At 42.7% G+C, this 14,761-nt stretch overlaps 3 protein-coding genes across 3 annotated transcripts in view; all 3 read right to left on the reverse strand.

Annotated features, from left to right (window-relative positions):
- Window positions 1-1,565: 1,565 nt before the first annotated feature.
- On the reverse strand, window positions 1,566-6,595 carry LOC117557058. Its single transcript, XM_034232740.1, has 2 exons — window positions 2,105-6,595; window positions 1,566-1,861 (listed from the first exon to the last, which is right to left on the reverse strand). The coding sequence occupies exon 1, from the start codon at window positions 5,486-5,488 to the stop codon at window positions 2,408-2,410; it is 3,081 nt and encodes a 1,026-aa protein (XP_034088631.1). The 5' UTR covers window positions 5,489-6,595; the 3' UTR covers window positions 1,566-1,861; window positions 2,105-2,407.
- A 4,617-nt stretch (window positions 6,596-11,212) lies between these two features.
- On the reverse strand, window positions 11,213-12,696 carry LOC117557056 (golgin subfamily A member 6-like protein 7). Its single transcript, XM_034232737.1, has one exon. The coding sequence runs from the start codon at window positions 12,694-12,696 to the stop codon at window positions 11,299-11,301; it is 1,398 nt and encodes a 465-aa protein (XP_034088628.1). The 3' UTR covers window positions 11,213-11,298.
- Window positions 12,697-14,240: 1,544 nt separating this feature from the next.
- Window positions 14,241-14,761, reverse strand: part of LOC117557067 (polycystic kidney disease 1 like 1-like) — a 37,071-nt gene continuing 36,550 nt past the window's right edge. Inside the window, exon 10 of the mRNA XM_034232749.1 lies at window positions 14,241-14,584. The gene's annotated coding sequence lies outside the window, so the exon portion shown is untranslated. The remainder of the gene's footprint in view (window positions 14,585-14,761) is intronic.

A 14,761-nucleotide genomic window follows, 5' to 3' on the forward strand; every position in this document is an offset into this window, starting at 1 on the left:
TGCATAACATTTGGGTCAAAATAAGTCAACCATTTTCTTTATTTTGACACTCCAGACCTTCTCTTTCATACAACCACATACATTTAGGCAATGAGAGATGGGAAATTGAAGAACACAGGATTCAGGAACACTCACAGGAACAGAAACATAAGAGGCTTCTCAATACTCAAATGTCCCCTCCTCGACTCCTCGGTCCTCCGGTAGTGACCCGGAAATGAATTTCAGCGCGCCATTTTGAAGGACATCTAATTTCTCTAAATGCACACCAAGGATCGTGCGTCGAGGAGGCTCTCTGGAGGAGCTCTAACTGAGGATACACTGATGGTTCCTCCACGGCTCCTCCGCGGATGCATTTCCGGGAACGGTGGAGGCGTGACGCACGGCCGGACTTATCTCAGCCAATGACAGCTCTGCATGCATCCCCTGGATATTATTTTAGAAACTGCTTTCATCAGAGGTTTCTCTCAATACTCAAATTTCCCCTCCTCAACTCCTATCCTCGACTCCCCTCCTCGAGACTTGGTGCCGCCCACAGGAGATGCGAGCGGAGGACTGAGGAGGGGAACCGAGGAGAGAGGAGGGGAAGCAGCAGGCGGTTAGAGAAATGAGAACTTGGTTGCGTTCGGATAGTTTAAAAATCTGCTCCTAAGTTCTAACCCTATCTCCTATTCGTTGAACTCTGAGTGAAACGTCACGGGGTTAAGGGATAGTGGATAGGAGAATTCAAAAGGATTTAGGAGAAGAGACTGCGGTGCTTTAGAGAATCCGACTGCACTTTCACTATTCGACGTGTTTATGATGTGCCAGTGGACGTCATTTTGAGCGTCTGCTGCTGTGGGGAAACTATGGAAACTATAGTTTTCTATACAGCGGACTACAACATGGATGTTTAATAAGAACGAGGGACTACTGTAAACTCATCTAGAGACTCTGCACCATGCTCTGATGCTGTTGTGTTATGCTTTATGAACGTGGACAACAGAGAAACATATTCTTCATGACCAAAGTTGGAATTGAAATAAAAAAGGAAAGTGAAACTTATGCTCGTCACCCTCTCCCTCCGGTCTACATTAATACAAAAAATGATCCCAGTATGATTGTATGAACTATGAAAATATCTTAAAATCAATACAAATGTATTTATTATAAACGTGAGTCTTTAACACCTATCACTGTGTACATCACCATTCAAACATCTTTTAAAAGTTGAACAAACCCCACACAGCTCAGTGAAATGTTGACTTTATTTGATCATTTCAGTAAAAACTAACGTTCATATTTCTCTTTTTGATTATAATATTGATGAACGTTCAAAACAAAGCACTTTGGCAACTTACCACATACGTTTTAAAAAGCTTAATAAGCACCGTAACTTTCATGATATCATTTCTCCGTCATAATCGATTGTTTCCGTGAACGGCCGACTGTTGTGTGACGTCAAATGCTGCGGCTGCAAGGCATTGTGGGGCAGCATTTTCTCCTCTCCTTTCGGTTAGGGAGGTCCAGTGGTTCCTAAGCTAAAGGAGGTTATAAAGGAAGTTTGAAACCTCCTTTCCTATCATTCTAGAGAATTCGAACGGCACTTATCATGGCTGCCACTGAGGGACTTCCGGGTCATTTCACTCCGTTAGGAAGGTTTCTAAGCTAAATGGACTATTCGACTGCAGCCCTCCTCTCCTCTGAGCGGTCATTTTAAAGAGACGTCCATTAATGATGACAGGAGGCACAGCAGCCCTCTGTCTGATGGACAGATGTGTTCATGATGACTTATATTGTAGCTCCCTCCAGTAAATGACACGAGGCTGAGGTCTTGATTAAATACGGGGTTTATTCTTGTGGGACCTATTCCAACCTGTGAGAACTGGGTTATAAGACAGAAAAATATAAAAGGTAAACAACAAATAAATATGTAATATATGCATATGTCATCACTGTTAATGCCGCCAATGAAACAATAAACGGCGCACATATCCCACACAGCAAGTAGCACAAGCTAACAATAGCATGTAGCACAAGCTAGCGCATAGCATACATACATACATACACACACAAACCTGCAGCTCAAACGCACACAATTACACAAACAACCAGCACGAAAACATACCTCGTAGGCTGCTAGTCACCTAGAGGGGCTGATAACTTTATATGCATTTTCCCTTGGTTTCCTTAGATTTTCTTTACATTCTGCGTTGCTCTGCAGTTGTGCGTCGATTAAACAAACAGGTGTAACACAAAACACAGCAGATTAGTTCCGCCTCTAATAATGTTGCACATAAAAGGTAGGAACCAAAAATACAACGTCCAACAAAATAAACAACAGAAAGTGAAGACAGTTACACTCCCACCAAATCACCTGTGATTTCCATAATTTTTTTAGAAAAACCGATATACATTAATGTAAAACTAACTATTTCGTTTTAGACCTATTAAGTGCAGAGTGTGAGTGAGAGTAACTGAGTCTTAGTCTGCCCTCCAACAACAACACCGTCTTGTGAATAGGCCTTTCGAGGTAGACAGGTTTAGCGAGGCGCTTTCCCTTTACATCCAGGGTAGAGTCGCTGATAAGCAGCTTGAGCCTTCTCACTCTTCCATCCCCTCCTGGGTACACTTCCACAACCCTGGCCAGCTTCCATTGGCCACGTGGTATAGTGTTGTCTTGCAGAATGACAACGTCATTTACCTTGACGTTTCTGCGGTCCTTGATCCACTTTGGTCTTTGTTGGAGATGGTACTCCTTATGCTGCTGAAGGCACTTTATTTCTTGAGAGAGTGTTGCTTCTTGAACCATCTCGATTATGGTCAGCTCTGCTTCTCTCCTCTCCTCTAAGCATGTGGCTTCACAGGACCTTGGCTTGAGACCTTTAATTTCCTTTGCAAGGCGCTTGTGTCTGGCAAAGGCTTTAACCACTCTTGACCAGTCTGAGAATTTGTGAAGGTGATCTAGTAGCGACTTTACTTCGTTTGCCTGGGTATCATGAACCTGGGCCTTCTTAAGCTCTGGGTCACTACTCACGATCTCTCCCACCTTGACTTCTCCACTTGGTAGCTCTTTCTGCCAAAGTAGGTATGGGCCTGTGAACCCATTTGAGGCTTGAAGTTGCTGTGCTGTGAGACCTTTGGAGGCCTGATCTGCAGAGTTATCTTCAGAAGCTCTTTCGACAAAGTCAGATTCCAGCACCTCGACGACATCTGCAGGTGAGACTTCCTTAATCTGTGTTCTACAGACGTAGTGTACTTCCCTTGGGAGGTTTGAAGACTGGAGACTTGGTATCACTTGCTTCACGGTTACCTGGTGACTTACTCCAATCATATCTCCAATGTCGAGACAGGGATTGCCAAAGCCGACAACACTCCAGCCCAAATCTGTTCCCTGTGCAAAGGGCTGGTTTCCTTCACCAGGCACCACTTCTCTTGGGACGAGAGCTTGGGAACAGTTGTAGCCGATAAGCAGGCCAACATCACAGCTTTGCTGAGGAGCGATCTCATCTGCGAGGTGTTCAAGATGAGGCCATGCTTTCGCAGTCTCTGGTGTGGGAATATGGTCTCTGTTTGCTGGGATGAATTCTCTTGAGTAGGTTACTGGCAGAGGTATTATCCTGTCCGAGTAGATTCCTCTCACTTGGAGACCAGTTAGCTTCCTGCATGACACGACTGTGTTTCTTGAAGCCATTGTGGAGAGCTTTAGCTGCACTGTTTCATTCTTTGTGTGAAGAGCCTTTGCCGTTTCTTCAAGGATAAAGCTTGTGTCACTCTGTGTATCGAGGAGTGCATACACAAGTATTTCCCTATGTGGCTCACTTGTGGCTGACACCCACACTGGAACGATTGTGGATGTATGGGGGACTTTAACATTCTGGAAGACTGTATTGGATGTTGCCTCATGTGGTGTGCTTGCCGCTTTACCTTGTGGACGTTCCATTGTGCTTTCTCTTTCCCCATCATGGTTTGTTGACATTCTTTCTTCTCTGGTGCGATTGTCGTGGAGACAAGTTGGATGTCCCTTTTCGCATGTTTCGCATATCTTTCTGTTTTTACATTCCTTTGAGCGATGGCCAGATTTTAAACAGCCAAAGCACAACTTATTTTCTTGAAGAAACTTGACTCGCTCAGAGATTGTCTCATTCCTGAATTTGTAACATTTGTGCAGACCGTGTCCTGCCTTCTCACAGAAAAGACAGTTTGTGGCGTCTGCTGTTTCATTTGTCTCTGTAGTCAATACGTTTGATACAGGACTTCTTAAAATCTTGCCTTTTTCGCTTTCTCTTGATTTTAGAGCATGGAGAGATGTTATTGGGTTGCAAGCTATTTTGGCTTCACGTGTGAGAAATTTAACAAACTGGCTTAAGGTTGGGAACGTGTGATTTTGTTCTTCCATTTCTGTGACCTTTCTGTTCCAACTTGAGGTCAACCAGTCTGGAAGTTTAGCAAGCATCCTTTGGTTTTCGTTGCAGTCGTTAAGTACCTCAAGTCCTTTGATCTGTGACATGGCAGCCTCACAGCTGCGAAGGAAGTCAGAGAGCTCTTGAAGTTCTACGCTGTCTTTGGAACTTATCTTGGGCCATGCATCAAGCTTATCTCTGAAGGCCTTAGCAATGAGGAAAAGATTACCGTACCTCTCTTCTAGGATGGTCCACGCGGCATGATAGGCTGACTCTGTGCCTAGCAGGAAGTAGCTCTCTATGGCCTTCTTGGCGGGTCCACCCACATACTTTCTTAGATAGTATATATTTTCTTCAGCTGGGATGTTTTTCCTGTCAACGAGTGTACGAAAGGAGACCTTCCAGTCATTTAACCTCAGTGGGTCACCACTGAACGTTGTAGGTTCAGGTACAGGTAGACGACTTGCACTGATGGACTCTGCAAGAGCTCTGATAAGAGCTGAAGTACTGTCTTCTTGTTTTTGTTGTGTCGCAGCTTGAGGTGGTGAGTGGTTTTGCAGTTCACTGCTTTTATGCTTGAGTTCTTCTTTCACAACCAGAGGAACATGTTGATGGAGCAGCTCGCTAATTTCTTCGTCTGAGCATGCATTCTGTTCATATACTTGATGTCTCGCTTTTGCAGCTTTTAGCTTCTTTACTGTTTCTAATCGCTCTAGTTGTCTGCGCTTGGCTTGTAACTGTCTTTGTCTCTCAGCATTTTCTGCCTCCTGTTTGGCTGTTAACTGAGCAGCTTCAGCAATCTGTTTGGCTCTTAACTGAGCAGCTTCAGCCTCCAGTATATCAAGTTCTTCGATCTGTTGTTCCTGTTCTAACATTACTTCTAAAGTCGCTTCATTTGCAGCAATTTCAGCAGCGGCTTCTTGTCTTTTGATAGAAGAGAGCAATGAACTTCTTGATGTGGCTCTCGAGTTGCTACGAGAATGAGTCGAGGACCTGGTGACATGAGAGCCATTACTTCTCTTAACAGAGGCAACAGATTTGCATACAGACTCTGTCTGGTTTTTACCAATTTCTTCTTCTTCATGACTTTTGTCCTTTCTTGTGTCCATTCGTTCTCTTGCAGTCTCAATTATTGTCTTTGTAACTGCTTCACAGGTGTCTTCTCTGCGACGTGTTTCATGGTCGGGAATGTCAATGAGCCTCAACTCTTCATAAGCAATATTTACATCATTGGAGGTCTTGCTTACCTTAGTGATGTATTCATGCAGCAGGTCATTAGAGCATTGACCACTTAGCGCTTGTTTGGCTTCCTTTGTGATATATTTTCACCTTTTGTAGCTCACACTGAAACGGTGCACAAGTCTTGTTACTTGCTCATCGTGCAGTTTTTGGCCCTTTTCCGTTAACTTCCGGACTCTTTGGCTCCTTTGTGGCTCTTGTGTGGAAAGGCTATCCATTTTCGGATCTTCAGTTGCCTGTGGTTGCTCGTTTTCTACTACACTCACTTCATCACTCTTAGTGTAAGACTCAACATCTGACATTTTACTTGTTTACTTAAGTTTGGTTTTAACTCTAATATTTAATTATCTTTAAAGCTAAGTAGTTAGCCAATTTAGATATTAGGTTTGAGTTACCTTAAGCTTATACGCAGCTATTGAGCCTTATTTAAATGAAAATCACAAGTGATAATGATATAGGCAAACCACAAAAAAACTTGGTACATTTCTTCAACACTTATTACTTGAAAGATATTGTCCTTTAAATGTACTTTGTTACTTAGTCTGCAAATACTTACTGCAGATACCTTAATACACAAATCAATATTAACAACCTTTAACTTCCATTTGAAAGGTAAGTAAATAACATTAACACAGATTATATGAACAATGCAAATGTCCCATTTTCTTTGTATGGCACTTTAAAGTCTCTTTGTTGCACCTACATTTACACTAAAGCACCTGGACCTTCCAGAAGTAGTTGGATCTTGTGCTGCTGTGTAGATGGCTGCTACAGGTGTACACGCTGCTACGGAGATGTCCCGTGCCGTCCATGGATCGCTGCCGTCTGGCGCCGTTTTACTAGTCTACTCATGCGGAGCAGTCGAGTTCTCACTGTAGCTCCCTCCAGTAAATGACACGAGGCTGAGGTCTTGATTAAATACGGGGTTTATTCTTGTGGGACCTATTCCAACCCGTGAGAACTGGGTTATAAGACAGACAAATATAAAAGGTAAACAACAAATAAATATGTAATATACAGGGCCGCCCCTGGCCAATTTGGGGCCCCAAGCGACATTGTGAGATGAGCCCACCCCCCCCCCCCCCCCCAACCGACAGGAGTGAAAAAAAAAGTTTTGGAAACAAAGTAGGCTACTTTGCAAATATCATTCCTGTTTATTATTATTATTATCAACACAGTTACTTTTGTATACAGTGAGGTAAATGGTAAATGTGCATGTATGTCGTTCAGTATGCGTTTACAGGTGAATACGTCTGCATTTCCTGCCAAATACTAGCCTCAAAAAGATTAAAATATAATGAATGCAAATAAACTACTTCTACTAATAATAATAAACATAATCAATTCAATAATATAAATACTATATTATTTTATTATAATATAGTTGTAATACAAAACGTGCTTATGACATGCTCAAAAACTGATATTTCTTAAATCTGTATTCAAATGTAGTTCCCTCTGTCAGCAATGCATCAACAACTAGACACACATTTCTCTCAGTATTTCTCTGTGTTGTGGTTGACATGATGATGACTGTTAGGAGTTAAGGGGAGAGGCTGAGCATCACCATGAAATGTGCAAATTGACATAAAAATGAATAAAAGGGGAAAACATGCTCCATGTTTTTTAGGCTGTAAACTTTAACTGTTATGTAAGCCAACTAGACAGACAGTGTATCACTCTTCCTCCTGTACATTAGCAGATAAAAGGCATAACATACTTGAATGAATGGTAAATAAAGAATGCTGGAAATAACTGCATCTCCATTAGCCTATATGCTATGCAGAGACTGCCTTCTTCATGTCCTGAATTGCAGCTGATGTTTTAATATGGCAATTGGCAATTTGACTTATACAACATTCGCAAGTTGTACATTTAACTCAAACAATAACCCACCTTCGAGTGATGCTCTAGTTTCTTCATGTTTTATTTTTTTCCCCTCTTGCTTGCGCCGGACTGAAACTGTCTTTTCACCGACATCTCTTCACCTGCACTAGTGGCCGTATCAAAGCCATGATTGGTCAGATGTCGATTCATTGCAACGGTGTCGGGTTACAGACGTGCTCCCCTTGTCACGCAATGACGGAGAACTGAGCGGAGAACTGCGCACAGCAGCTGAGGCCCTCTGGGCGGGGCCCCCTGCGCAAGGTGGGGCCCCATGCAGCCTGCGTGATTGGCCTGTAGGGAGGGGCGGCCCTGCTTATTTTCATCTAAAGTAACAGACAGAGAATCAGCACTTTGGAAACAGGGCTGAAACAGAGGGGATTATGGGTAATGCTGCAATGATCTGTTTGGTGTTTCAGCCAATCAGAGACAGGCTCTGTATATATCTGACACCTGTGATATATTGATGAAAAACAGTATAATAGTGGTAACATATATGCATTGTAACGAGGCATAAACACCTATCATTACATCCCCTTTCCAAACAGGTCAGTTTAACACATTTCTTAATTATAAAGCTTCTGGAACGTACAGTCTTCAAATGTAAACATTTTAAACATTCAAAATGTCTAAACATACTGTAAAGAAAGTATAGCAGTTTTTAACTTGCTATTTACTCTAAATAAAAGATCTATTGTGAACAAAACTTATGACACAAATATCAAATAAATGCCAACCATGCTCTTTTCTTAAAGTCACTTATAACTGCATGTCAACAGTTTATTGTTCTATAAGTCTGTCAGGTGGTTTTCTATGTCTTGTGGATTTTCTCAGATCTGGTGCTTCAGTTACTGGGGACGGTGAAGGAGGCTCACTATGTTGCAAGTCTGGTGTCTCCTCAACTCCCTTTTCAGACTCAGGGCCCTTCTCACTTCTCTTATTTTTCATTTCCTCGCTCCTCGGTCTCGGTCTCACCGGAAGTTGATTTGTCTGCGCCATCTTGAGTAGCGTCCCAATGGCCTTATTTCTGCCGGAGGACCGAGGAGCGAGGAGCGATAATCGAGGAGCTATAACCGAGGAACCACCAGACCATCCTTCGATGAAATCCTCGTCGACACTCACCCCGCCCCCTTACTGTGTATCGCTCACTGATTGGACGAGGCAGCGCATGCACTGATCTCATGCTTCTTGACATGAGAGCAGTTTCCCAGCGGAGTGAAGAAAATACATGAACCTCACGGGAGTCACTCCTCAGTTTATACCGTGTTTTGTTTCAATTAATGTATCATTTAGTTACAAATATATATATCTGAACAACAAAGTGGTCAAAAATCATTTTATTCATTTATTGGAAACATTTTCATGATCGCTTTTTTCGTTTTACATTTTCATTTATTGTCATTTCCATTCAGTCAGTCATTAAGTGCTATTGAAATGTTAATTTGCTACATATCCAAACAAACAAACAAAGTGTGCAATCCAATGAATGTTAATCTAACTGGGTTTTGATAGATAACATACATCTTTTACTTCTCTCAATTATTTTATTTCTATTGTGCACTCTAATCAATATTAATCAAACTAATGTTCGTGTATACATTTTAAGAATGGCGTTTATCTTTTTTGAGAAAGAGTTCTTATTTAATTGTATTTATTTGGGTCTACAACAGATGATACAAATGTTTGTGTCAGTAAATGTGTGCTAACAGAGGCGGGGGTGTGTGTGGAAATAACGGGAACAGAGCTGCTGTCAGACGATCAGCTGTGCGGCGTCATCACAAACGGACGTCGCTTCACGTGACGCTCCGGAGGAAAGGACGATTTCCCTGGCTGCTTCTCAGGTCGATTAAATGGATTCCTTGCGTCGTTTCCCTGCGTTTAGTCCCTCCCACCAGGGAAGCATGGAGGGACGCAAGGAAACCACGAGAAGCAGGGAAATGAGTTTTAAGAGCAATGGGACGTCCTTTCCTCCGGAGCGTCACGTGAAGCGACGTCCGTTTGTGATGACGCTGCACAGCTGATCGTCTGACAGCAGCTCTGTCCCCGTTATTTCCACACACCCCCCCCCCCCCCCCTCTGTTAGTACACATTTACTGACATAAACATTAGTATAATCTGTTGTAGCTATCTAAATACATGAAATAAAATAAGAAGTCATTCTCAAAAAAGATAAACGCCATTCTTAAAATGTATAAACGAACAATAGTTTGATTAATATTGATTAGAGTGCACAATAGAAATAAAATAATTGAGAGAAGAAAAAGAGATATGTTATCTATCAAAACCCAGTTAGATTAACATTCATTGGATTGCACACTTTGTTTGGTTGGATATGTAGCACATTAACATTGTAATTGCACTTAATGACTGAATGAATGGAAATGACAATAAATGAAAATGTGAAACGAAAAAAGCGATCATGAAAATGTTTCCAATAATTGAATAAAATGATTTTTGACCACTTTGTTGTTCAGATATATCACATATTTGTAACTAAATGATACATGAATTGAAACAAAACACGGTATAAACTGAGGAGTGACTCCCGTGAGGTTCATGTATTTTCTTCACTCTACTCTCATGTCAAGAAGCATCAGATCAGTGCATGCGCTGCCTCGTCCAATCAGTGAGCGATACACAGTAAGGGGGCGGGGTGAGTATCTGAGGATTTCATCGGAGGATGGTCTGGTGGTTCCTCGGTTATCGCTCCTCCATGATCGCTCCTCGATCCTCGGTCCTCCGACAGAAATAAGAGCCATGGGACGGTACTCAAGATGGTGCAGGCAAATCAACTTCCGGTGAGACAGAGGATCGAGGAGCGAGGAAATGAAAATAGTCGACCTGAGAAGCAGCCCCTGCTTCTCGTGGTTTCCTTGCGTCCCTCCATGCTTCCCTGGTGGGAGGGACTAGTCACAGGGAAACGACGCAAGTGAGGGACACAAGGAATCCATTTAACCGAAGTGAGAAGGGCCCCAGTCTCCTGACCAACTTCCTCAATGTTCTCCTGAGTCTTCAACAGACTCTTCCTGTTTCTGTATCATTACAAGACATGTTCTGTATATATGAGACCTGAAAAACAGTATAATAGGGGACCTTTAAATAACATTAAAATGTAAACCCTGAGCTTTGAACACTTTAACAGCTCATATGAAATCAACACATTTAAAAAAAAACTAAAAAAACAAACAATGTAATTGAACCCCAAAATAAAAGAACAATCTGCACAAACATCTTCTATTGTTGTTGTATTTATTAAATTCAAAGTTGTTTAAATCACAAATAGAACAGATACCGGTACTTTAGTAACCAACATACAGTAATTAATATATACTGTATACGTTTACACAGTGAGGCACACACAGAATACATTTAATTAACATTTTATTTGAAAATCAAGTCTAAATACAACTAAAAAACACTAAATATGAAAAGTGGAAGAGAGGGTGATGTATGAAGGAAGAGGTGAGGGAAATGGAGGAGAGAGTTTGGAGTGAAGGGAGGCGAAGTATTGAGGAAGGAGGTAAAGGATGGAGTCAGGAGAGAGATGGTGAGGGAGCAGGAAGTAGGTACAGTTAAAGGGGGAGGGACTTCAAGTGAGTTTTTTTACATCCATTATACAGATTGTGGGAAAACCTGAGCTCCAGGAGAAAACCCTGAGTATGAAAATGGGAAGGCAGGAGGGGGTGAGGCAGGAGGAAGGAGGTGAGAGAAATGGAGGAGGGAGAGAGGAGAGGAAAAGACAGCTACTGACGTCCAGCCTCCTCCTTCTCCTCCTTCTCCCCCTTTGCTTTCTTTCTCATCTCCTCTCTTCCATCTTGTGCAGCATTTTCTGCAAAACGACGTCCCTTTCCTCAGTCGCCCTCCTGCGAGCGAAGAATCCTCTGCTCTTATTCTTCCTGTGAAGACACAGGTCCTCCAGAAGTGTCTTCTCTTCCCCCATCTTCTTCTCTTTGGTCTCCCAGCTCAGTCGCGTCTGAGCGAGGTTGTCCCTCTCCTCCTTCGCCTCCTTCAGTTGAGTCTCCATCAGATGAACCGTGGTCTCCCAGCTCTGGTGTTTCTGGCTCAGGTCTTTGGAGCACTTCTCCTTCTGCTCCTTCATCTCCTCCCCAAGCTGCTGGACTCTTGTCTCCCAGCTCATGTTGTTCTCATCCTCTGCCTGATGTAACTGAGCCTGAATGTCTTTGAATTCAGTCGCCTGGCTCTGAAGTGTCTGAGCCAGATCTTCCTTCTCCTGAGTGACCTCTTTTATTTCGGTCTCCATCGAACTGGCCTTGGTCTCCCAGCTCTGGTGTCGTTTGGAGAACTCTTCCTGCTGCACCTCCATGTCCTTCTCCAACTGCTTCACCAGCAAGACATTCAGTGTGACGTCCAACTCCAAGCTGCGGTTCTCCTTAGCCAGCTTCTTCTTGGATTCCTCCACCTGTTTCAATGTCTTCTCCATCTCTCTCCTCTCGCCCTCCAGCTGATGTTTCTCACTCTCCCAGCTCAGCTGTTCCTCGGCCAGGTCTTTGGAGAACTTCTCCTCCTTCTCTCTCATCTGGTCTTTCAGCTGTTTGACATCCGTCTCCCAGCTTGTGTTCTTCTTTGCCAGATCCTCGTTCTCCTTCTCCACCTGTTTTAGTTTGGCCTCCATCGGTTGTTGGTCTTCAGAGTTCTTTTCTCCCTGCTTTTCCAACTGGAGCACCAGCTTCTGGACTTCCTTCTCCAAGGTGTGGATTCTAAAGGTCTGCTGACTGTTGTGCTTCATCACCCCTTTCACTTTCCATTCCATCTTTCGTTTTTCCGTCTCCAAGGTGTGGTTTCTAGCGGCCTGGTAGTTTTTCTCGTCCACTACATACTTCATGCCTTGCTTTCCACTCTCCCAGCTCTGTTGTTTCTCAGCCAGGTCCTTGGTGGACTTCTCCTGGCTCTGAAGGAGTTCTTCCTCTCTTCTTTTCAGCAGGTTTATGGTCACCAGGTTCTCGTCCAGCTGCTGCTTGTGTCGAGCCTCTTTAGCTTCCATCTCCTCCTCCAGAGCGCTGTATCTTTCCTCCAGAGCGCCGTATCTTTCCTCACAGACTGTCAAACACTCAAAGAGTTCATCTCCTCTCATCACGAGCAGTTTGACGGTCTCTGCGTCAAACTGCAGCAGACTCTCATCGTTCTGGCTGTGGGATGTCTCCTTGCTGCTCTGGTCTGACTTTGTTCTATCCATGGCGCTGTCTGTGGACTTGTGTTGTGCGTAGGAATACAAATCTATGTGTGTACGTAATACGTGTATTGTCTAGAAAACTGTGAAGTTAGTTTGCTCTGACTGAATACGTGTACCACTCACCGCTCTGAACTGAAGAACTGAAGAATGCCTGCACTTCAGAGCTCTCGCAATCTCAACTTGAAGGCCATCTGTGATGTCATGTGATGAGGTCATCGCGTACTCTCATCTGTGAATATGTCATTCCATTAAGGTCACATGTGATTCCGTTAAGGTCACATGTCATTCCATTAAGGTCACATGTGATTCCGTTAAGGTCACATGTCATTCCATTAAGGTCACATGTGATTCCGTTAAGGTCACATGTGATTCCGTCAAGGTCACATGTGATTCCGTTAAGGTCACATGTGATTTCATAGTAAAATGCAATTAATTTGTCCCACTTTATGACTTTATAGGCAGAATAAATGTTGTGCTTTAAGGTCTTTACAGTTACACAATGCAAACATTTAATTTGTTTTAATTGTTCCTGATGTTGTTTTGAGTCAAAGTCACATGCTTCTTTGTAAGCACACATGTCTTTTCTGTCTTTATTAACATAACATATATAATTATTTATTATAAGTGCATTATTTGTGTGTTTGTTTCTACTTAGACACACTTAAAAAAATACTGACATTATATACAGATCAGTTGATTTTAATTGATCTTTGCACTATTTCACTAAATATAATCGTGTTTGAAGCATTAAATATAAATCTCACTATGTGTTTTACATCGTTGTGGTACACCAGGCGTCTGAAGGATGATGCTCCAATATTAAAGCTATTTGGTTTGATATATCAAACGTATTGAATTAGTCATATTTCAAATAACAGTTTGTAAATGTTTTGTACATATTGGGTACCAATTATAAATAACTGCTACTGGTTGGTAGAGTGGAAGAAGTACAGGGACTTAGGGGGTAGTACATTTGTTATTAAGAGGTAACTAGAAATAAAACACACCCTTAGTACGATTCAAATGACTGGTATAGTTTATATTGAATCATTACAGGGTATAGACAGAGGACAGCAAGCCTTATAGGTCCTTTTGTAATAGAGCGGTGCAGGGATGACGTCTGTTTGTTAGCAAACTTGGATGTTAGCATGTTAGCATCGCAATGGTTCCCTCAAATAAAAGTCAATGGGATTTTTCAAATTGGCTTTTGCACTATTCCAGAAAATCAGATCTGTGGCAAACAAATGTTGATGATACTTACACGTTTTATCCAGCACTTTAGAAACAGGGCTGAAACAGAGGGGATCATGGGATGCTGCAATGATCTGTTTGGTATTTGGAGCCAAACAGATACCAAATAGTGTGTTGCTGCTGGCAACACCACACACACTCAGAAGTCCTGTCCGCACAGAAACAGCTGTTGCTTCTACACAGCCAAACTGGAAGGGCAACGGCAAACAACGGATCTGCGTTAAAATGTTTTGGAAAACTCTTGGAGCTCTAAATATTCACTTTATAGGTTTTATTAACAAACCTGATCATCCATGTGTGATATGATCAGTGTGCTGACACATGCATATCCCAGCAGAAGCAGCAGGCTCACACACAGTCTCTGAGTGTGTGTGAACGCGTTGGGGCAGCTGTACAAAGATATCCAGATGTGGTAATCGGCCAAATAGTCTGATAGCTTGAGACTCAGCGTCTGCAAGGGGGGGGAGATATTAATATTTGTTTTTTGTATCTGAGTGTATGTGTATGAGGACTCTGTACCTTATACAAGCCTATTCCACGAGTGCATTTTACCAGAATCCTCTCCACCCGCCCGTCACTTTGGTTCACAGCCAACCAGCACTGAGCCACAAAGAGCCACGCACGTCCCTTCAGCTGCCCTCTGCATTAAGAAACACGCAGATCCCCAACACTTTACCCGGAGAATGACATTTGCATATCAATGACTGATCCTGTGTTACAGTTTTATCCCAAAGGCCATAAGACTGATGAACCCCTGAGCTCTGTGCCTTCACAACTTCATACCATCTGTTCGCATCTCACATGTGTATCTATTATT

This window comes from Gymnodraco acuticeps, unplaced genomic scaffold (genome assembly GCF_902827175.1).
Source record: "Gymnodraco acuticeps unplaced genomic scaffold, fGymAcu1.1, whole genome shotgun sequence".
In the NCBI taxonomy this organism is placed as follows: Eukaryota; Metazoa; Chordata; class Actinopteri; order Perciformes; family Bathydraconidae; genus Gymnodraco; species Gymnodraco acuticeps.

Bases quoted from the DNA above. Each gene is read 5' to 3' on its own strand.
- LOC117557058 (XM_034232740.1), bottom strand. From the start codon at position 5,488: ATGGACACAAGAAAGGACAAAAGTCATGAAGAAGAAGAAATTGGTAAA.
- LOC117557056 (XM_034232737.1), bottom strand. From the start codon at position 12,696: ATGGATAGAACAAAGTCAGACCAGAGCAGCAAGGAGACATCCCACAGC.